We start from the raw sequence: 25,129 nt of genomic DNA on the forward strand, positions 1-25,129 counted from the left end.
GAGCTAAACCCTATTGAGCACCTATTGAGCATCTGTGAGACATCTCCAGACGCAAGGTGGAGGAGTGCAAGGTCTCTAACATCCACCAACTCTGTGATATCGTCATGGAGGAGTGGAAAAAGACTCCAGTGGTAACCTGTGATGAACCCAAGGGGGTTAAGGCAGTGCTGGAAAATAATGGTGGCCACACAAAATATTGACACTTTGGGTCCAATTTGAACATTTTCACTTGGGGTGTACTCACTTTTGTTGCCAGCGGTTTAGACATAGATTAGCAGAAAGCAGGTCTATTCACAGCACAACTCTGCAAGTATCTTTGTTCCTATGCCTATGTGTGTGTGTGTGTGTGTGTGTGTGTGTGTGTGTGTGTGTGTGTGTGTGTGTGTGGGGGGGGGTGCTTTTCCTCCAATCAGCTGTCACACAGTGCATGCCAATGTTTCCCTCCCCCTGTTGGAACAGGAAGAAAAAATTCTAACACGACGTGCTCTTTCTAAAGAATATAGCAAGTTGAAAACAGAAGATATACATGTAAAACTTATGTAGGGAGATTTATTTCATCTCTGTGTATCATCTGAAGCTGTTCACTTCACTGGGTTTATGTAAGGGTTTTCACATCCACTTTAATTGCAAATGAAAAAAAAAGCTCATTTTAATTAATTTGTGCCTTTTCACTGTATAAAATGTATAAACAAAATGAATAAAAATGGTTAAATATTAAGGCCCCTTTCACACGGGACGGATCAGTAATGATCTGCCCCATGATGATCCGCTTGCTCAGTGGGGATCGCTCCGTTGTTCCCGCTGAGCCGGCGGATAACAGGGCGGTCCCTGCACACTGTGCAGGGACCGGCCTGTCAGCTCTCTGCTCTCCTCTATGGGGGAGCGGATGAGCACGGACCGTCTTTCCGTGTTAATCCGATCCGCTCTGCAGACGGATAGAAAAATAGGATTTGCCTCCGTCTGCAGAATCGGACAAGCGGAGAAGCGGAGGCGGGCGATATCGGGTGTCGGCGGATGTTCATCTGCAGACACCCGCTATCCCATGTCCGTATTTCATCCGCAAACGGATGGCTGAATTACGGACATAATGTCCGCATGTGTGAAATGGGACTTATAGATATAAAAATAAAGCAAAAATCAGCAGGAAAATAACAGATAAAGGGGAAAAGAAAGAAGGTGTTAATTAGGCAGAAAAGGGTAAATGGGGAAAGGGGTAAATTAAGGGTTAATAAGCGGTTTAATAGAAACATTTATAATAAAGAAAATAAAACCAGCTTATTTTTAATTGTCAGGCTGCTTTGTATCCAGGTCTTGACCCACCTGCAATGTACTAAACTGACTTAAAGTGATTCCAAAGGTAAAAATTTAAAGAACAAAAAAAAAAAAAAAAATGCCATACTCTGTGCAATGGCTGGCTCCTCCCCTGCTAAGTACCCCCATAGCAAGCAGCTTGCTATAGGGACATGTATGTGTGCTCTCTCCTGAGCTCTGCTCTGTGTGTCCATAAGAAACACAGAGATTGGCTTGGCTCTACCCCCTGCTCCCTCATCACTGGCTGTGACTGACAACAGCAGGAGCCAATTGCTTCCACTGCTGTGTCTGAACCAATGAGGAGAGAGAGCCGAGAGAGCCTCTGCTCTCATGCACAGCGGTGGATTGAGATCAGACTCAGGTAAGTATAAGGGGGGGGCTGGGGGGATCTGCAGAAGGTTTTTTTGCCTTAATGCAGACTCAGAATGAATTAAAGTAAAAGCACGTTCTACCTTTAGAACCACTTTAAACTGAGAGTTCAGCAGTTTGGTTTTAGGTGATTAGGTTTGCATCTACTTTAACCACTTGCTGCCCGCCATATAGTAGAATGATGGTGGCAAAGTGGTTGTGATATCCTGACCGGATGTTATATGACATGGTGATCAAATACCACCAAAAGAAAGCTCTATTTGTGGGAAGAAAATGATAAAAATGTAGTTTGGCTACAGTGTCGCAAGACCGCACAATTGCCATTCAAAGTGCAATAGCGCTGAAAGCTAAAAATTGTCTTGGGCAGGAAGGGGGGAAAGTGCCTGGAATGGAAGTGGTTAAATAAAGTATTATACAGCTTTGCATACTATTCACAAGCTGCAGCAAAGAGGATCAGTAACTTTAATTCAGCCACTTTGCTGAAATGAGAACTGTTTGACTGGGAAAGCAAATTAATGTAATTTTTGTTGCAAAGATTTTGATAAACGAGTCCCAAAATGTCTGATTTCCCCTGAGGTTTAGATGCTGTGGTCATTATTACAACTATAGTATTTGGGCTCAGCATTCAGTGGAGAGCATCTGTTCCTCAGAATACAATCTCCAAGTAATTTATTATCTTCTTCTCAGATATTCATTAATGATCCAAATACTTTGTGGGACGTTTGTTGTACTATTAGTTATGTTGCTATTACAGCTCAATGTAAATTTTTACAGGGTTCACATAAGCAGATTTATAAGCACAAAGTTACGTACCGTATATACTCGAGTATAGGTCAATCCGAATATAAGCCGAGGCCCCTAATTTACCACAAAAAACTGGGAAAACGTATTAACTCGAGTATAAGTCGGGGGTGGGAAATGCAGCAGCTACTGTAACTGGCAAAGAGGGTCAACAATGCCCATCTGCAGCTGCATGTCTCACTGTGTCTATTGCATGCCTCCCTGTGTCCTGTGCAGATCTGCCTACCTCACTGTGTCCTGTGTATACCTCCCTGTGTCCATTGCAGCCTACCTGTGCTAATCTTCATCCTTTGTGTCCTGTGCATGCCTCTGTGTGCCCATCTGCAGCCCCCGATCAGCGTGTCATAAAAACATACGGCGGCCATTCCAGTATTCAAAAGCCGTGCCTCCTCTTCGTCTGTGATAGGCAGAACACTCAATTTCCCAGCAGTCAGTTTTCAGCCTATCACGGACATCCGCTCATCCTCGTCTGAGGTATGAGGATGAGGGGATGTCCGTGATAGGCTGAAAACTGACTGCTGGGAAATTGAGTGTTCTGCCTATCAGACGAGGAGGAGGCGCGGCTTTTAAATACTGGAATGGCCGCTGTATGTTTTTATGACACGCTGGCCACCGTTTGTCTACATGACATGCCTGATCAGGTAGTCAGACGGCGGTGACTCGAGTATAAGCCGAGGGGGGCACTTTCAGCCTAAAAAAAAGGGCTGAAAATCTCAGCTTATACTCGAGTATATACGGTAAATCTATCACTAATTTACTAACTGACATATCGGCCTGGATGTCACACCACTTCCTCAAACTCAACCTTTCCCAAACCGAGCTCATAATATTTCCTCCCCCGCGTGCCTCTTCCCCTGACTTCTCTGTCAAGATCAATGGCACAACTATCAGTCCGTCCCCGCGTGCCAGGGTGCTAGGTGTTATCCTGGACTCTGAACTCTCCATTCGGCCCCACATCCAATCACTGTCCAAAGCTTGCCGCCTCAACCTCCGCAACATCTCCAAAATATGCCCCTTCCTAACCAAAAGCATTGCACAGAGCAGGTAAGTATAACATGTTTATTATTTAAATAAAAAAAAAAAACGGAACCTTGCAGTGGGGTTCCTACCCTGTTTCACCAAAAGTAAGATCTAGCGTGATTGTCGGTGATGGCTGCAATATAAGCTCTACCCCCCAAATAAGCCCTACCCTGAAAATAAGACCTACAATGACTTTAACTAGGACTTATTTGGGGGTAGGGCTTATATTGCAGCCATCACCAACAATCACGCTAGGTCTTATTTTCGGGGTAACAGGGTATGCGTTGTTAGGGTTAAATTCTATTTAGGGGTAGTGGTGCTCAGTGCAGGTTCTGTCACTTACCTTATACCCTGCTTCAGTGTTTGCCTTCTCTACCCGAAGCTCCATTCTATAGGCAGATCCTCAGCATCATCATGTACAATACTGGGATATTGGGGTTGATTTACTAAAGGCAAACACAAAGCACTTAGCAAAATACAGTTGCGCTCTGCAAAAGCAGTTGTTCCAAAGCTTAGTAAATGAGCAGAAGCTCGGCTAACTTCCATCACCCAATCATGTGCAAGCAAAAATGCAGTTTTTTTATTTTCCTTGCATGTGTTTGGGTATTCTTTGCAAAAGTGAAGTTTAACCTCATTTACTAAGTTCTGGAACAACTGTGCTTGAAGAGTGCAACTCCAGTTGGCAAAGTGCAAAGTCTATTTGCCTTTAGTAAATCAATCCTATCATCTCTGCATTGTACACTGAAGACACACGAGTACAACCGGAGGTAGTCACAGCTTACATAGCAGGTTGCAGGGGAGCGGTTGCAGTTCTGGAGGGATGCTACTGGAGCCAAGAGTAAGATAACTATTTACTTCCTCACTGTACCCAAAAGCCCCATACACACTATCAGATTTTCTGCTGATTTTTTTCTTCAGATTTACCAAAACCATGTAGTAGAAGGGCCTGCCTGATTGCATACACATTGGAACTCCTAAGGTTTGACCTCATATTATATGGTTTAGGTAAATCTGATCGAAGAAATCAGCAGAAAATCTGATAGTGTGTATGGGGCTTTAGACATAATAAGCATGCCACCCTTTCAGTGCAGGGTGGGGGCAGGAAAAGGGTGATTTTTTTTTTAAATGACTGCAGTTGGGCTTTAAAGCTGAACCCCAGGCAAACAGCTAAAAAAAAGAAAAATAATAATTGTTTACTACTGCCGCCATGTTGCTAAATGTTAGAGCAAGATACCGGGTATAGTCTGTTGATATAGGAAATCTATACTGGTTTTGCATCTATCATTGATTCTATATTTATTAGGGCCACAATTACAAAATACAATTTAACATTGTCCATTTTGTATAGACAGTTAAATATGAAATATTGCATATGTGTTTTTTATTTTCATGTACTGTATATCCAGCAAGTTGAGGTCTAGTCTTCTTGCGTGACTCTACTTAGTGGCGACATAGACAGCAATAAAAACTTAAATTTGTAACTAAAGTGCCACATCATAATAATTAAGTCTAAATACAACTTTATTCCATTGAAAAATTGTTTGCAAAGCTAATGCCGCGTACACACGACCAGACTTTTCAACATCGAAAGTCTGAAGGAATGATTCCGGCAGACTATTCGATCGTGTGTGGGCTGCAGCGGACTTTTGATTTGCAAAAGTCTGACAGACTTTAGAAATGGAACATGTTTCAAATTTTTCAGAAATAACTCTGCCGGACCCAGTTCCTACCGAGATATCCGCTCGTGTGTGTGCTAGTCCGAAGGACAAAAAACGATGCGAGAACAGCTATTGGCTACTGACTATGAACTTCCTTATTCTAGTCCGGTAGTACGTCATCACATTCGAATCCGTCAGACTTTGATGTGATTGTGTGTGGCCAAGTCCGTTCATTCGGAAAGTCCGTCAGAACTCTGTCAGAACTCCGTCGAAAGTCTGTCGGACCTAAGTCCGGTCGTGTGTACGCGGCATAATGCATTTCAGTCAAAACGTGAAGCAATGGGGGTTATTTACTAAAGGAAAATCCACTTTGCACTGAAAGTGCACTTGGAAGTAAAGTCGCTGTAGATCTGAGGGGGACATGCAAGGAAAATAAAAAACAGCATTTTAGCTTGCAGATGATTGGATGATAAAATCAGCAGAGCTTCCACTCATTTCAGATCTACCGCTTAGATTTAGAGCGACTGCACTTCCAAGTGCGCTTTCAGTGCACTTTCAAGTGAACTTGCAGTGCAAAATGGATTTGCCTTTCGTAAATAACCCCCAATGTTTGTGGACTCAATAATAAATCTGTTGTATTTTATTGAGGTGAGTTTACACAGCAATTAGTCACCAGTTGTTTCAAGCAAGGAGCCGATGTACAGGGTCCCGAAATGCATTGGCTTTGCAGACACTTTATCATTGGAGTAAACGTAAATATTAAGGTGTGGGGTTTCATTTCTCAATTGTTCATCTCTATCAAAACCCAAGTTGATCATGGAGCCCTCCAGTGTGTAGAAGCTGCTAGCCCAACATATATTTAGCTTCTTTTGCAATATTGGATGACAACAACATATAATATACATATAAATGTCCCTCAGGGTTCCAGTGGCTCCTATCCAGTTCTTGCCTGCGCTGTAGCCAAAAGACAGCTACAGCACTGGCTTACAATGCCAGGAGGGCATACATGGATGTCCTCCCGCGCTCGTGCTCCCGCACGCCCTCTATGGCACATGGGTGGCGTGCTCTGCGATCGGACTCAGCTGATCACAGATCGGGATAAAGGGCCAATGACAGCGACCACTTGATCAGCTGTCAGCCAATGTCATCTGATCACAGCATGTAAACAATAGCCAGTTATCAGATTTTCTTTCCTCGCGCTGTGAAAAAAGAAGTAAGCCGATAACTGTTAAAGGGACATCGGTCCCAACATTGCCCACCAGTGCTGCTAATCAGTGCCCACCAGTGTTGCTAATCAGTGCCCACCAGTGTTGCTAATCAGTGCCCACCAGTGCTGCTAATCAGTACCCACCAGTGCCACCTATCAGTGCCCACCAGTGCCACCTATCAGTGCCCACCAGTGCCGCCTATCAGTGCCCATCAGTGCTGCCAATCAGTGCCCATCAGTGACTCATCATCAGTGTCACCTATCAATGCTGCCTATCAATGTCACTTCTCAGTGCCCATCAGTGCAGCCTTATCCGTGCCCTTATCAGTGCCACCAGCGCCTCCTCAGTGGCACCTATCAGTGCCCAGCAGTGCCGCCTCTTCAGTGACTATCAGTGTCCATCAGTGCAGCCTATTAGTGCCCATCAGTGCAGCCTCATCAGTGCACATCTATGAAGGTTAAAAATTACCTGTTTTCAAAATTTTATAACACAATTTTCAGTCTTTTTTTGGTTTGTGTGAAAGCTCTGTTTGTGTGAAAAATGTTTAAAAAAATTTAAAATGTTATATGAGTAGAGTGTTGTATGACCGCACAATTGCCATTCAAAGTGCAACAGCTCTGAAAATTGGCCTAGGCAGAAAGGGGATAAAATTGCCCGGTAAGCAAGTGGTGTAACAATGAAAACTTGTCAAAGGTTCCAATCCTTGCCCTCTCTATCCAAACAAAAAAAAAAGTTGGACTGCACATACATTTTTATGAAGACACTTTAAGATGATCAGAACTATAGAGAGGAAATAAAATAATGGTTATAGTGAGAAAAGTGTAGTTCACGGAGAGGCCCGATAAAAATTGTTGAGAGCAGGAAAATACAGTTTAAGAATATAGACCGTTGACAGGTCTCCAGCAGCGATGGTTAATCGGTGGCGGGGTGTCCTGCCGTACAGTCCCATGTTACTGACATGGAATTAATGTGCTCCAAACAGAGTCACTGTGATCCCGCTCATCCAGGGAAAGTAAATTATTATAATTGGGTTCAGAGCCAAGAGCAGCCATTAGGTGAGGTAAGAAAGACAAAGCACACAGGAAATTACCATACGCTTTGACTCAGCGGTGGTCTCTGATTCAGCTGTCATTGTGATGCGGAGGTCTTACATGCATGTCTTCATTAAGCCTGGTATGTGGCATCAGCCAGCAAACCCCAAAATATTTGGGCTGGTATAATGAAAGCTAACGTAAATATTTGAGAGAGACAATAGGGTTGATTTATGAAAACTTAAAGCGGATTCAGTCATTTTTTTAACTTTCTATTAATTAAATCTTCTGCCCTTGTTGTTTTAACTTTGGATAGTAAAACTTTTTTTTTCTATCAGTAAATACCTTATACAGCGCACTTCCTATTTCTTGTCTGGTAAAAAGCCTAGGCTTATGACATCATGCACAGCTCTCTCTCTCACACTCGTGAGAGTTTGCCAGGAAGGGAGGGGGGGTGAGTCATAAGAGGGCCAATGAAAGCTGCAGGGCTGCAGAGCTGGAGTTGTGCCTCTGTGTGTCTGTGTAAATCCAGGAAGTGAACAGGCAGCAGCTTAAGCTGCCCAACGTTAAAATGGTTTCAGCTAGACTCAGTGGAGGGAGATTTCTGCAGCATATTTGGCAAGTACAGAATCACAGTGTATATAAAATAATATGCAAAGTGGTTGGAGGGAAGCTTCAGAATGGCAAAGATGTTTTTATTACAAATTATGTGAGCAGACTGCAGTTCCTCTTTAAAGTGTTACTAAATCCAGGACCCTGCATTCACTATATCTGGGTCTCCCACAGTACACAGAACATGGAAATGCAATTATTTTAGTAAACATAAACTGCTAAATACCTTTTCTCATCAGCGGTATATAACAGTCTTGTGATTTCTCACAGTTCCTGGTGAAGCTTGTATGATGAGTTGTCATACTGCACTGAGCTGTCCTATGAGGCTGCATGTATCCTGGCCCTCTGTCTGAATATGTCTGGACATTGCTGCTAATCACATGCACTCTCCTAAGAAGAATAAAAAAAAAAAACTCTCTAGCAATACACACCAAACTGAGCATGTGCAGCCTGACCCCATAGGCTCTGTCTTATCCAGACTTGTCCAGGGGAACAGTGCAGGTAGTGGAGAATCTGTGCATACAGGATCAAGCAGCCTTTTTACACCATGCAGATGATTATTTTCTTAGGTTCCACAGTAAGTATAACAAGCACGCTTTACTGCATATACAGACTGATTTTACTGCTGTGGGTTTATTAACACTTTAAGTAAAACTGTTGCATTGATAGCTTACGTTGTTTCCTGAAAGATGAAAACCTGATCGGTTGCTGTGGGCTACAGCTCCATGTTTGGTTTAGATTTCAATACTTGGCTACAGGTAAAAGCTATCTCCATGGAAAACAAAGGTTCTCCCTTGCTTTGGGGCATCCCTGCTCTACAAGGTTTAACAGCACATTTAGGTCCAGGGTCATGGAATAAGCAGTTTTACTTACCTGATCCTTGCTTCACCGGAAAACGGCACTTTCCTTTCCTCGTTTCTGCTACGGCTTCTGAGCTGTCCTTTGGCATCCTCATGTCCCACGTCCAATGCAGAGCTGTTGCCTCTGCATTGTACTTGATGACATCATATTATCTGCAAACACTAGGGAGAAGAGCCAGCAGGGATCAGTCTTATGCCTTGTACACACGGTCGGAAATTCTGATGGAAAAAGTCAGACCGGATTATATTGTCGGAAAATCCGATCGTGTGTGGGCTCTATCTGACTTTTTTGAGAGCAGGATCTAAAATTTTTTAGAGAAAAAAAATCCGATATGACTTTTCCGATCGTTTGCAGAGAATTCCGATCGGACAAAGTGCCACGCATGCTCAGATCAAATTACGAGACCAAAACTATTGGCTATTAGCCTTTACGTAGTCCCATCGTACGCAATGAATGTCACCGCGTTCCGAACGTTCGGATTTTCCGACAACTTTGTCAGACCGTGTGTATGCAACACAAGTTTCGGAAAAAATCTGACGGATTTTGTGGTCGGAATGTCTGACCGTGTGTACAAGGCAATACAATGTTGAGGGAGCCTTTAGGAGTGGGGGTCAGGTAAGAAAAAGTACTTTTTTTCAGGGGCCTTAGACATAAATGAGCATTTAACCCTTGCAGTAAATGGGAAGATTGTTGTTTACCCTGGATTGTAGCTACACTTTATATTACATTTCCATTCTGTGCACACATTTGTGCTATTTTGTTTGGACCATCAGTTTCTGGAAAATTTTTACATTTATATTATCTTCATGGTCATGCTGGTCATCATAGTTACATAGTTAGTCAGGTTAAAAAAAAAGGAAAAGACACCACGAGTCCATATAGTTCAACTGATAGAAAAAATGAATAAACAAAATAAACAGAAAGCCACCATATACATATCTTCACAGTTGATCCAGAGGAAGGCAAAAAAAAAACCCCTATAAAGCATCCAAAAAATAAAAATTCTATCCTGATCCCGTGGAAGGCAATCAGATATTCTCTGGTTCAACAATCTCTGCTGTTATTACCCATAAATGTTAATATCTGGTTATATTTAGTGTATTTAGGAATGCATCTAGCTTTTTAAAAAATCTACTGAGCTTGCAAAAACTAGATCTTGAGGGAGTCGATTCTACACAGCTCTTAAGCCTCGTACACATGATCGGATTTTCCGACGAAAATTGTGTGATATCAGGCTACTGGTGAAAATCTGACCTTTTGTGCGCTCCATCGGACAATTGTTGTCGGATTTTCCGCGGACAAATATTGGATAGCAGGCTTTAAAATTTTCCACGGACAAATAGCTGTTGTCGGATTTTCCGAGCGTGTATACACAAGTCCGTTGGACAAAAGTACAAACACACATGCTCGGAAGCAAGGATGAGCCAGAAGCGGTCGATCTCGTAAACTAGCGTTCGTAATGGAGAATTAACAATCGTGACGTGGCAAATTATGAAATCTCGAAATGCAGCGCACAATTCTCTTCTTCTTTAATGGGATAATAATGAAGCTGCTTTGCAGTTAATACTGATGGAGTTATTGCAAACGAATTTTCAAAGGCTTTTTTTTTTCTAGTGATATCAAAATAATATTATTATGCTTTTTTTTTTTTTTGGCAAGTTACCACAACACCATTATCTAGTAGTTTTTAAGATCAAAGATACAGCTGTTGGTGTCCCTTGTCAATTTTACATTGTATTAATTTAAATGTAACTGCCTACTCTGTCTGTCTATCTCCTACTCCATTAGCTTTAAGGCCGCGTACACACGCGGGGACTGTTCACCCAACTTTGTCCGCTGAACAGTGTTTCGGCGGACAGTCCGCTCGTGTGTGGGCTTTCAGTGGACAGTTTCAGCGAACAGTCTGCTGAACAAAGTTTTTCGGAATTTCCGAAAAACTGTCCGCTGAAACTTTGTTTGAGCGGACAGTCCCCTCGTGTGTAGGCTTGTTCATCAAACTAAGTTCCGCGCATGCTCAGAAAGGATTTACACGCCGAAGTTTGCATTGCAGTGTATAGGACGTCGTTTTCTAGTCCCATCGTACGTGCCGTTCACGTCATCGCGCACGGTTTCAGCGGACTGTTCGTTCGTCGTGTGTGGGCAAGTCCGTCCATGCTAATTTTGAGCGGACTGTCCGCTGAAACTGTTTGACGAACAAGGTTGAGCGAACAGTCCCCGTGTGTGTACGCGGCCTTATACGGTCCCTGAAAACCCTCCTCTTCAGAGAAGCCTATCCTACCCACACCTAACAACAGTATTTTCATTTTGTCCATCTGATCATCCCTCACAGCTACTACCATCTGTTCCACTTGACCCTCCCTTTTAGATTGTAAGCTCTAACGAGCAGGGCCCTCCTGTATTGAATTGTATTGTAATTGTACTGTCTCTCCTGATGTTGTAAAGAGCTGCACAAACTGTTGGCGCTATATAAATCCTGTATTATAATAATAATAATAATAATAATACTCCCAAACTGTCATTTGAAGTAAAACATATAGCCAAGTATTATTCTCCACAATTTATTTATTGTGCATTCAAAAAAGAAAACAAATAAAATAGAACTTAACCAAGAAGTGCATTCTATGCATCCAAAAATATAGAAAATATAACAAATCAAATCATTATTATTCAACCAAAAAATAAAATAAAAGCCTCATGCATGTGTCTTGCTTCTTAATATAGGGGGTCAGCCAAGAGTTGGTGAAAGCAGGGGTCCGTCATCCGGAGATAATTCCGAAAATCATCTGGATTATTCTCCTGGAGCTCTCGCAGCAAAGGCATATGAAATAATTGGTCATGATTAATAAAGCAGACAATTTTTGGTTCAATAAATCCTCCTCCTCCTGTTCCTGGACTGGACTTGGGTCAAATCAATAACTCCAAGGCCAATAATAAATAGCATGTTATCTCCTCCGATTGCGCAACATGTCTGGTTGATGAACGGCCATTCAGAAACAAAATGAAAAGCGCAAACTGGAAAGCGCTAAATGAAAAGCACGAAATTAAAAGCACGAACCAACACTCACCAAACTTCTACTAACATGAAATTAGCAGAAGGTGCCCAAAGGGTGGCGCTGAAAAACCATGTAGTATGTCACTACGTTCGTGTTTGTTGGCCGACAGTTCCTTGCCGTTTGTATGCAAGACAAGTTCCTGGCCAACACCCTTCGGACAAAAGTCTGAGGTTTTGTCTGCGGAAAATCCGATCTTTTGTACGAGGCTTTACTATGAAGAAATCTTTCTGGATTTGGAGGTTAAATTATTTTTTTCCTTCCGATGTAAAGAGTGCCCCCTTGTCCTCTGTGATGACCTGAAAGTTGATGGCTCAACACCAAGTTCACTATATGGACCACTTATTTATTTATACATATTGCTTATATCCTCCCTTAATCTCCTCTTTTCAAGAGAGAATAAACTCAGTTCCTCTAATCTTTCCTCATAGCTGAGCTGATGCCTCATATCAGTTTGGTTGCCCTTCTCTGCACTTTCTCCAGTTCTCCAATATCCTTTTTGTGAACCGGTGCCCAAAACTGAATTGCATATTCCAAATAAGGTCTTATTAATGTTTTGTACAGGGGCAAAATGATAGCTGTAGCTATCGGTAGCAGACTATAATTCTGTTAACACAAGAAATGATTTTGCTAGCTTTAGAAACTGCAACTTGGCATTGCATGCTATTATTACATCTACCAGACCATCCAGATCCTTCTCCACCATTGACTCCCTAAGCTTTTCTCCTCCTGGAATTAATGATGCGTGCGTGTTTTTAGTCACAGCAGTTTGTGAAACACCAGTCAGTGTGACCAATATGGAGATACATAAAGCAGACAGGATGTGGTTAGTGACAACCAATCCATAGAACTGCAGTTTCCAAACTACGCTGTCACCCACCTTATGTTATGTATCTATAAATAGAGCAGTTATAGGGAGATGACAAGAATAGTCGCAGTGTTTATAAAAATGTTTGGCAGATAAACTGTCCCTATATACAGTGCCTTGCAAAAGTATTCACCCCCTTAGCATTTTTCATGTTTTGTTGCCTCACAACCTGGAATTAACATGGATTGTCTGAGGATTTGCATCATTTAATTTACAGAACATGCCCACAACTTTGAAGTTGTGCAGCAAACAACAAATAGGTTAAAAAAAAATAACAGAAAAAGTCAATGTGCATAACTATTCACCCCCCCTAAAGTTAATACTTTGTAGAGCCACATTTTGTGGCTATCACAGATCCAAGTTGCTTTGGATAAGTATCTATGAGCTTGCCACATCTTACCACTGGGATTTTTGCCCATTCCTCCTTGCAAAACTGCTCAAGCTCCTTCAAGTTGGATGGTTTGCGCTTGTGAACAGCAGTCTTTAAGTCTGACCACAGAGTTTCTATTGGATTGAGGTTTGGGCTTTGAAAAGGCCAGTCCAACACATTTACATGTTTCCCCTTAAACCACTCAAGTGTTGCCTTAGCAGTGTGTTTGGGGTCATTGTCCTGCTGGAAGGTAAACCTCCGTCCTAGCCTCAAATCAGACACAGAGTGGTACAGGTTTTTCTCAAGAATATCCCTGTATTTAGCACCATCCATCTTTCCCTCAACTCTGACCAGTTTCCCAGTCCCGACTGCTGAAAAACAACCCCACAGCATGATGTTGCCACCACCATGTTTCACTGTGGGGGTGGTGTTCTTTGGGTGATGTGATGTGTTGGGTTTGCGTGTTTTCTTTATATGGCCAAAAAGTTAAATTTTAGTCTTGTGAAACCAGAGCACCTTCCTCCATACATTTTGGGAGTCTCCCAGATGCCTTTTCACAAACTCAAAACCTGCCATTTTGTTTTTTGCTGAAAGTAATGGCTTTCTTCTGGACACTCTGCCATAAAGCCCAACTCTATGGAGCGTACGGCTTATTGTCGTCCTATGTACAGATACTCCAGTCTCTGCTGTGGAACTCTGCAGCTCCTCCAGGGTTACCTTAGGTCTCTGCTGCCTCTCTGATTAATGCCCTTCTTGCCCGGTCCGTGAGTTTTGGTGTGCGGCCGTCTCTTGGCAGGTTTGCTGTTGTGCCATGTTCTCTCCATTTGGTTATGATAGATTTGATGGGGCTCCTAGCAATCATCAAAGATTTGTATATTTTTTTATAACCTAATTCTGACTTGTACTTCTCAACAACATTGTCCTTTACTTGTTTGGAGAGTTCTTTGGTCTTCATGGCAGTGATTGGTTAGTGGTGCCTCTTGCTTAGGTGTTGCAGCCTCTGGGGCCTTTCAAAAAGGAATGTATATGTAATGACAGATCATGTGACACTTAAATTGCACACAGGCGGACATCATTTCACTAATAATGTGACTTCTGGAGGTAATTGGTTGCACCAGAGCTTTTTTTATGGGCTTCATAACAAAGGGGGTGAATACATACGCACATGCCAATTATCATTTTTTTATTTCTGAAAAATATTTTTTTGTATACATTTTTCTAATTTTACTTTTCCAACTTAGACTATTGTGTTCTGATCCATCACATATAATTCAGATTTAAAAAACAACATTGAACTAAAGGCTGTAATGTAACAAAATAGGTAAAAAGCCAAGGGGGGTGAATACTTTTGCAAGGCACTGTACGTTTTTACATCTCTTTATTTAGCTGTTTGCCTGGAGTTGCCTTTTAAAATATTCTGAGAATCAAACACTTAAAAAAAACATTGTAAAGCTTCTTCAGGGGAAATATTCTCATGTTTATTGGAACTGATTTTGTTTACCAATTAGTTTTCTCCACAGATAATGAAATGTAGGAGATAAACATGGAAGTGCAATTTGAATTTGCAGTGGCTCACAACTCTGTGTACCTTCCACAGCATACAGATAATTGTTTTGCTCTTAGAATTTCTGGTAGTCAGAGAACATTCTTTTCAATGCAAGTCATCATTTTCAAATAACAGTTAAAAAAAATTCTCCAATATAGAAAGATGCTTTTTCAATTACTTGAACAACTGAAATTGACAAGAAGTGAATCATTTAATAACATTTTAGAAATCAATAAGCTTATATGTTGTATAAAATCAACAAATTAAGAACTGTAGAACAGTTATTTTACTTTTTTCGGATATTGTAGAAACACATATAAATGCACAATGTTGAGTGTTGCAATATAAAAATGCCTAGAACAATACATCGTTTTCTGGTAAAAGGTTTGGGTGGAGTGTATCTGATCCTATAATATCGCAAACATTCATGCCCTCAATTCTTTGGTTATCATTAGGGAGGATTGTGCTTGGAGGCTGGGGAGCATTTGCCCCCTGGGCCAGTACTAATAAGATATGTTGGGCTGGTGACCCTGATTGGAGATTCTTCACAACTCTGACCTAATCAATTTGGGACCTGCATGCAGGTCATTAAATAGCTTCCTACTCACTGTTCAGTCTAGCAAAGTGAGATTTTCCATTTTCCAGCACTTACTTTCTTTACAATTCTAAGATGTCCGATGATCGAGTGCCAAGAACTGCAAAGGAAGCTGATGCTGGAAGATGTGAAGAGATATGTCACAAGAAACTATGTCCTTTAAGGACACCTACTTTTCTCAATGCCCACTAATAACTACAGCACCATGGTACTCTTTGTTTACTCCACAGAAATCTACCAAGAAAGAACTATTTGGTCGCAGTGCCCTCCCCCCAGGCCTGTGGTTCCAAGTCCTCCCCTAGATCAAGTGTTATTAAGTCCTCACGCTTTACCTGATCCACATTTTTTTATATATATGTCTGTGGGCCTGATACTTATCTCAAGAGCTGTAGTCTGACATTGTCAGAAAATATATTGCAAATAAATTCAAATTCAAAGCATGTTGGAATAGACTGATTATAACTCCAGATTGTAGACATCAGCACATCTATTATCTCATATTAACACCTTTGTGTCTTGGTTTAGGCTTGACTTGGAAAGATGACTACACCCAACATATCATTGCAAAGGAACTATCAAATATTCGTAAGGTATACAGCAGGCCACCTGAATCTCGTCCATCTGATGTTTCCAGCACTTCTAGGTAACATATTTTTTTATTTACCTTCTACAGTTAGTTGTATATATATTACACAAGGTTTCTATGTGGTTGGTAATTTGCATTCCTCCTCTATGGCAGCCAAACACTACTGTAATGGAACGGTACTTTGACTTTAAATCTTTTTTATTATTAAAGGCAGTAAAAATACAAATAAAAAAACAAAAAAACAAAACAAAACACAAAGGCCGAAGGCCCAACCAAAATACGGCAATAGAATGCTGATAGCATAAGCAAATTCATAATTGGTGAAATAACAGGTGCATAACCATGCAAACAGAAAATAGACACCAAAACTGTCTGAGTGGCCAATAAGGCCACCAGAGCTTGCTGGCTAGGTGGACATATAACCAACAAAACAGGATCTAGCCCCAACCGTAAGAAAGTAAAAGACAAAGAGAAGAAAAAGAGAAGAAAAAGAGAAGAAAAAGAGGGCACCTACCTGGAAAATAAGAAAGTAGGTCCGGAAAGGAGAGGGTGAAGAAACTGAGAGACAGAACATGGAAATGGAAACCCAAAGAATGAGCCTGCAAAGGCGCCAGATTTAGGGAGGCTTGAGCAGGATAGGAAGAATTCCTAAAGTTTTATATCAACATACTTAGCCTATGGCCCCCATACCTTCCTTAATTTCAGGACAGAATTGTTCAGCTTGCTTGTAAGATGCTCATTGAACATGATCCAGGAAACCTTGCACCGAAACATAGTAATGTAGACTGAGGTTCTTCCAACCTCGAGTTATGGTAAGGAATGGTACTTTTAAAGTTACAATAAGGCAATGCTTTAAATATCTTTGAGCCCTTCCCATGAATTCTCATCATCTATGTCTGATGTGTCATAGCAGGTGAGCAACAAAACTTAAGTGTAGAGACTGGCAAAAAGCACATATATAGGGGAAGATTTGTAAATGATTAATAATTGTATCCTTTGTATCCTTCTTCCAGACCTGTGCTGTAGTTCAGCATGAAACAAATCCTTCACTATGCCTTGTTTAGGGGTCTCCTGTAATAAAGGCCATTCTTTGTTGCTGTCCTTCATTGTGCAGGGTGACTGGTCATGTATTCACCCTCTTCTTTAGTTTTCTGCAGCCTAAAGTAGGAGGACCTGCTGGCTCCTCCTTCCCACTGCTTTGCTCCCTGTACTGGCTATATACAGCCTGATGATGAGGTCACCGCTACGTTCGTATGGAAATGTCTGGGTTTGCAAAGGCATTTGTTGCACAAAGGAAGATGTATATACTGCGTGGCTATTAAGAAATATATTTAAATGAAAGGTTTTGTGCTCTTAATTAAAAAAAATCTGTCTCATCTACAGTGATAAATCTGGTGCAGGTCTTTGCAAAATTGTCTCATCTGGCTACCCAGAATTAAAGGATTTAACCACTTGCCGCCCGCCCTATAACAGAAACACGGCGGCAAAGTGGTTTAAATATCCAGACCGGACGTCATATGACGTGATCAGGATTTTGAGCCGCTGTGCACCCCCGGGCACGCGCATCGCGGCGATCGTTGTTGCGGGGTGTCAGTCTGACACCCTGCAACTATGATCTCGGTAGTCTCCAACGGAGACTCTTTACCACGTGATCAGCCGTGACCAATCACGGCTGAGCACAGTGTAAATAGGAAGAGCCGATGATCAGCTTTTCCTCACTCACCTCTGTCAGACGCGAGTAGAGGAGAGCCGATCGGCTGCTCCTCTGACAGGGGGAGTCTGTGCTAATTGATTATCAGTGCAGCCCCCCCGAGGATGCCCACACTGGGCCACCAGGGATGCCACCAGACCACCAGGGATGCTCAGCACAAGGTATGCCACCCTAGACCACCAGGGATGCCAGCCAGTGCCCACAATGGATGCCAATCAGTGCCCACAATGGATGACAATCAGTGCCCACAATGGGCATCACTGATTGGCATGTATTATTGTTTGGCACTGATTGGCATCCATCGGTACAGTATAATAAAATACAATGCCGCCTATCAGTGCCAATCTGTGCCGCCTATCAGTGCCAATCTGTGGCGCCTATCAGTGCCCATCCGTGCCACCTATCAGTGCCTATCCATGCCCATCTGTGCCGCCTATCCATGCCCATCTGTGCCGCCTATCCATGCCCATCCATGCCGCCTATCCATGCCAATCTGTGCCAGCTATCAGTGCCAATTTGCGCCACCTATCAGTGCTGCCTTTCAGTGCCCATCAGTGCTGCCTATCAGTGCCACATATCAGTGTCCATCAATACCACCTCATCAGTGCCACTTCATTGGTGCCACCTCATCGGTGCCCATCAGTGCTGCCTTATCAGTGCCCATCAGTGTAGCCCCATCAGTGCCCATCAGTGAAGGAGAAAACTTACTTATTTACAAAGTTTTGAAACTGAAACAAAAAAAAACATATTTTTTCAAAAATTTCGGTCTTTTTTTATTTGTTTAGCAAAAAATAAAAACCGTAGAGGTGATCAAATGCCACCAAAAGAAAGCTCTATTTATGGGAAAAAAAATGATAAAAATGTAATTTGGGTACAGTGTAGCATGACCGCGCAAGTGTCATTCAAAGTGCAACAATGCTGAAAGCTCAAAATTGGTCTGGGCAGGAAGGTGTTTAAGTGCCCTGTATTGAAGTGGTTAAAGGGATTTAAAGGTTTGCAAATGTTTGAAAATACTGTTGTATAAACTTTTCTAGCCTTTTCAATAAATGTACATCTAATTTTGATTTATAAATGCACCTCATAGCCCTTAAACCGGCAGCCAGCATATTGATAATACAACTGTATATGCATATACTGTATACTACTACTGTTATGGGGGTCATATTTTTTAACAGAGATATGTTTTAATAATTAATAACCAAATTTACAACAAAGTCCCCAAGATAAATGTAAGTGCAAAACATATTTTTCATGTTTCAAGTTCATTTTATTATTTTTTAAATTGAACAGGTGATTATGATGTAAGTAACCTGATAAAGCTTGGGTGAAACTTGAGCAATTCTGCTTTATTTTAAGTAGTAAGTATTTTTAACAGTAGCACCACCAAAGGGATGTACGCAACCCCAGCTCCAAGCTCCCAGCAAACACTGCTATCAGTTTTTCTGTGTCTCATTAGGGAGATTTCCCTTAATTTCCTGTTCTCTTGACTCAATAAGGAAGTAAGAGGATAGTTTTCTAATGTAAGGGATTGTAGTCACAGGAACAAGTGTTCCAGTTGGAAGATCTATCCTCTATCCCTGCCCTGGTGGCAACTCAAAATTTTGGATTTACCCTCACCTTCATTCCTGGTGATACTGATGATCAAGGCAATTAGAGAATGCAAATCTATTTAATTGTGACACAGACAGCAGTACAATGACGACAGGCGTTCTAACTCCTCACCACTCTATGCAAATCTTAAGATCGTAAAAAAAAAAGTTTGCATTCAGGTATACTTTTAGGGTCCATTCACACTATAAACTGCATTGGAATCACATAGGAACCTTTGTACCATGTGATCCAGTGCGGGCCGATGCAGTCAAACGCACTGCGTTTGCAACCTGCATTTGAGATGTCATTACCTTTGCACTGATGCCCACTGCAGATAGCAAGGGCAGTGCAAATAGAATGCAGTGCATTCTAGTGTGAACAGGCCCTTACACTTAATAAGAACTGTCTGACATTTTCCATAATATTTTGGCTATAATGTTATTTATACACACTCACCGGTCAGTTTATTAGGTACACCTTGCTAGTACTGGGTTGGGCCCCCTTTTGCCTTCAGAACTGCCTTAATTCTTCATGACATAGATTCAACAAGGTGCTGGAAACATTCCTCTGAGATGTTGGTCCTTATTGACATGATAGCAGTTCCTGCAGATTTGTCGGCTGCACATCCATGATGTGAATTTCCCGTTCCGCCACATCTCAAATGTGCTCTATTGTATTGAGATCTGGTGACTGTGGAGGCCATTGGAGTACAGTGAACTCATTGTCATGTTCAAGAAACCAGTTTGAGATGATTTGAGCTTTTTGACATGGTGCATTATCCTGCTGGAAGTAGTCATCAGTAGATGGGTACACTGTAATCATAAAGGGATGGACATGGTCAGCAACAATACTCAGGTAGGCCGTGGCGTTTATACAATACTTAATTGGTACTAAGGGGCCCAAAGTGTGCCAAGAAAATGTCCCCCACACCATTACACCACCAGCCTAAAATGTTGATACAAGGCAGGATGGATCCATGCTTTCATGTTGTTTATGCCAAATTCTGACCCTACCATCTGAATGGCGCAGGCTCATCAGACCGGGCAATGTTTTTCCAATCTGCTATTGTCCAATTTTGGTGAGCCTGTGAGAATTGTAGCCTCAGTTTTCTGTTCTTAGCTAACAGGAGTAGCACCCGTTGTGGTCTTGGTTGTAATGAGTGGTTATTTGAGTTACTGTTGCCTTATTTATCATCTCGAACCAGGCAGCCCTTTCTCCTCTGACCTCTGACATCACTGAGGCATTTTTGTCCACACAACTGCCGCTCACTGGATATTTTCTCTTTTTCTGACCATTCTCTGTAAACCCTAGAGATGGTTGTATGTGAAAATCCCAGTAGATCAGCAGTTTTTGAAATACTCAGACCAGCCCGTATGGCACCAACAACCATGCCACATTCAAAGTCACTTAAATCCCATTTCTTCCCCATTCTGATGCTCGGTTTGAACTTAGGCAAGTCATCTTCACCATGTCTAGATGCCTAAATGCATTGAGTTGCTGCCATATGGTTGGCTGATTAGCAATTGAACAGGTGTACCTAATAAACTGGCTGGAGAGTGTTTATTGTTTCACTCTCACTATCACAATAGTAGAGTTTGTATTAAGCATAAGTTGATAATTGTGAGCTAATTTTTCTTTAAATAAACTGATATATGTACTCTTGTGTTCTTGCTTCTGTCTTTTAGGGGTCAGAATTTAAATGCTGAAAGTGACAGAAATTATGAAATGGAAGCTAATAGGAATTTTGCCAAATCTTTTCACCAATATCTCCAGTATCTCGGGATCCTGCCACAGTCTGTAGCTCCGAGCTACTACCCAAGGACGAAGAGTGAACAGCCCCCCATTACGGTAATGATACCTCTTAAAATAAGAAGCTCCCAGACACCAGTATAGAACGAGATAACACATACATATTTCCTCACCTTGTTATTTGATGTTGTAGTGTTGACCTTCATCACTAGAAGATGTTTTTGTAATTGGTGACCTTCAGCGTTATAAATAACACTCCCACACCGACTCTCGAATGGAAGGATACATTCTTTTTGTAAGAATGTGACATATAGTCTTGTGCTTCTGTGTTTTAAATGTTATGAGAAATATTTCACAGCTGCTAAAGGAAATGAATATAGTGTTTTTCAAGGTAAAACATGGTTAATATGATTCCATTTAATGCGTTATTTGTTGGTCTGCTTATCCATCCATCTCTTTATCGCTACCATAAATTGTTAGTGTTTATATACAGTGTCTCACAAAAGTTAGTACACCCCTCCCATTTTTGTAAATATTTTATTATACCTTTTCATGTGACAACACTGAAGAAATGACACTTTGCTACAATGTAAAGTAGTGAGTGTACTGCTTGTATAACAGTGTAAATTTGCTGTCCCCTCAAAATAACTCAACACACAGCCATTAATGTCTAAACTGCTGGCAACAAAAGCGAGTACACCCCTAAGTGAAAATGTCCAAATTGGGCCTAATTAGCTATTTTCCTTCCCCGGTGTTGTGACTCTATAGTGTTACAAGGTCTCAGGTGTGAATGGGGAACAGGTGTGTTAAATTTGGTGTTATCTCCCTCACCCTCTCATACTGATCACTGGAAGTTCAACATGCCACAGCATGGCAAAGAACTCTGAGGAACTGAAAAAAAGCCTAGGCTATAAGAAGATTGCCAAGACCCTGAAACTGAGCTGCAGCACGGTGGCCAAGACCATACAGCTGTTTAACAGGACAGGTTCCACTCAGAACAGGCCTCACTATGGTTGACCACAGAAGTTGAGTGCGAATGCTCAGCGTCATATCAGAGGTCGTCTTTGAGAAATAAACGCATGAGTGCTGCCAGAGGTTGAAGTCGTGGAGGGGCAACCTGTCAGTGCTCAGACCATACGCCACACACTGCATCAAATTGGTCTGCATGGCTATTGTCCCAGAAGGAAGCCTCATCTAAAGATGATGCACAAGAAAGCCCACAAACAGTTTGCTGAAGACAAGCAGACTAAGGACATGGATTACCGGAACCATGTCCTGTGGTCTGATGAGACCAAGATACATTTATTTTGTTCAGATTGTGTCAAGCGTGTGTGGCAGCAAACAGGTGAGGAGTACAAAGACAAGTGTGTCTTGCCTACAGTCAAGCATGGTGGTGGGAGTGTCATGGTCTGGGGCAGCATGAGTGTCGCAGGGAGATCTTCAGGTGTCAGTCAGATGCAAATGCAGCTCCCAATGTAGCCACGCCCCCGACATGTCTCTTCATAGAATTTACTTAATCAGGGGATTCCCATGATTAAGTCAATTCTATGACGAAACATGTCGGGGCATGGCTACAGAGCGATCAAGGTAGACACGGAACGCTGACCAACATACACAGAGTGGCTACTGACAGGGGCTGGGGCGAGGAGTGGTGAGCCTTACAGCTGCTATCTTGCTATCTCGTAAGCCCTGAGTCTGCTGTGGCCATCCATTATCCAGCTACTTTGGTCTTGGAGTGCTGTGAAATTTGTTTATGGTGTGCCTTTGATATTCCACATGTGAGTGCAATGCAGTGAAATGTTATGAGATTAAAGTGTGTGAAGGTTTTACACTATCGGAGGCTGTGTTTTTTTCATTTACATGTGGAGTGTGTAAAGAGGATTAATTGGGAGCTGTGCATTTGCCTCTGACTGACACCTGAAGATCTGTCACTCTTCATCCCTGTGAAAAGAGGGTTTAAGCCTCTATAGCCAAACACGGCAGTGTGAGGCATAACCAGCCGGTGACTGTGTGCACATAAGGGGATTGAAGTCACAGTTACGGTGGTGTGGTGGAGGAGTGTTTCTGGATGTCTTTATAAATTATAATTATAATTGATTCACTGGTCACTATCTAATGAACGTTGGACTCTTTGTGTTTTAAAACACTTTATTTATTTATTTACTTATTCATAGAATCTATTGCAACTATTCACTTCACAGGGTGTTGCTATTATAGTTTAAAGTGGTAACAACCAAGGTTATTTATGTTATGTGTATACTTTTTTGGATACATTTGAGTTGAGATTGTGTATTATTCGCCTATTCACTGAGTGAGTATTTAGCGCCGCCCATTCTACACTGCTTGGTAGGATATATCTATATATGTTGGTGGGCAGCACAGTGGTGTAGTGGTTAGCACTCTCACCTAGCAGTAAGAAGGGTTGCTGGTTTGAATCCAAACCACGACACTACCAGCCTGGAGTTTGCATGTTCTCCCTGTGCCTGTGTGGGTTTCCTCCAGGTAGTCTGGCTTCCTCCCACACTCCAAAGACATGCAGGTAGGTTAATTGGCTTCTCTCCAAAATTGGCCCTAGTATATGAATGGGCACCTTGGATTGTTGGCTCCTTGAGGACAGGGACTGATGTGAGTGTGCAATGTACAGGGATAGGGACAATTGTAGACACTCACTCAGATTGAACTGGATAGACTGGTGTCTTTATTCAACCTTACTAACTATGTAACTATACAGGTATCTTGTGAAAGTTATGAACAGCATTGATGTGATAAACAACACTGTGAGATTCAATTCTGGTAGCCAAGTGGAGGGATGTACTTGGAAACTGGTTGGGTTTTCTCACAAATGGGGAAAACTCTGAGCTCAGTCAGGGCCCCTGTGGAAGCCATTGCTGCAGAGGCAGTGCTTGTGAGGACATGCTGTAGTCTGTGTCCAGACCTGTCAAGCTTGATAGAACAGGCGAATTAGACCAACATATGACCTAAATGAGAGAGTGAATGTCAAGAGAAGAAGATAGTTTGTGCTGATTGCTGAGAAGACCAAAAGATTGCTAAACAGACTAAGAGATGTGGTAAAATAGCCACAAGGCTGCAAATACTTTATTGCTATGATAGGCTGAAGCAATCCTTATATTTTTCCTTTTCATGGATGAATGAAAGTAGTCAAGAAGCCCTAAAATGGCCTTCTCGTCCACATCAGTGGCTGACCTCACAAATGTGCTTCTGGAAGAATGGTCAAACATTCCTATAGACACACTCCTAAACCTTGTGGACGGCCTTCCCAGAAGAGTTTAAGCTGTTATAACTGCAAAGGGTGGGCTACTGTAATTCAATATTAAACCCTACGGACTAAGACTGGGATGCCATTAAAGTTCATGTGCATGTAAAGGCAAGTGTCCCAATACTTTTTGTATTGTAGTGTATATGTATGTATATATATATATATATATATATATATATATATATATATATATATATATATATATATAACCCTTTTCCCGCCGAGCGTACGCAGATGTGCGTACTCGGCTTCCGGGGGTTATACCGGGATGATGCCCGCACCTGCAGGCATCATCCCGGTACCGTTTTTTGCAGCAGGCGATTGGCTATCCAGGTATAACAACCGATGCGGCTAAAAGCCGCTCGGCTGTTATGCCGGAGGAGCGGGAGGGGACGTCCCCCCTCCCGCCGCCTCTCGCCGCTGCTACCGGTGCTCCCGCTCGATCGGGAGCACCGATTCCGTGTCCGATGCCTCCGGCTGCTGCGGAGGAACTGGAACGAAGCCGTAATCGGCTTCGTTCCAGTCTCCTCATCGTAAACACGGAAGCGACGTCATGACGTCACTTCCCGTTTACTCAGCTGCCAATGGCGCCGGTTTTAAAAAAATATCCGGTATTCAGAATCGCCGTTTTCGGCGATCTGAATACATTGAAGTGTAAAGGAGGGGTGGGGGGTCTTTTAGACCCCCGATCCCTCCATAAAGAGGACCTGTCACCACCTATTACTTTCACAAGGGATGTTTACATTCCTTGTGACAGCAATAAAAGTGATCAATTTATTATTTTTTTTTTTAAAACAATTTAGTTATTTTAAAATAAATAAAATAAATAAAAAAATAAAAAAATTTTTTTTAAAGCGCCCGCCGTCCCCGCGAGCTTGCGAAGCAAAGAAAACGCATACGGAAAACGCATACGGAA

The 25,129-nt window shown here is 42.0% G+C and overlaps 1 protein-coding gene across 1 annotated transcript in view; it reads left to right on the top strand.

Annotated features, from left to right (window-relative positions):
* Positions 1–25,129, top strand: part of PTPRN2 (protein tyrosine phosphatase receptor type N2) — a 1,275,947-nt gene that overhangs the window by 427,725 nt on the left and 823,093 nt on the right. The window contains exons 4-5 of the mRNA XM_077491142.1: positions 15,826–15,943; positions 20,873–21,035. Of these exons, the coding sequence (XP_077347268.1) occupies positions 15,826–15,943; positions 20,873–21,035 (281 nt within the window). The remainder of the gene's footprint in view (positions 1–15,825; positions 15,944–20,872; positions 21,036–25,129) is intronic.

The sequence above is a fragment of the Lithobates pipiens genome, unplaced genomic scaffold, assembly GCF_037356315.1.
Source record: "Lithobates pipiens isolate NorthernLeopardFrog02 unplaced genomic scaffold, aLitPip1_a1.2 Scaffold_19, whole genome shotgun sequence".
Lineage (NCBI taxonomy): Eukaryota > Metazoa > Chordata > Amphibia > Anura > Ranidae > Lithobates > Lithobates pipiens.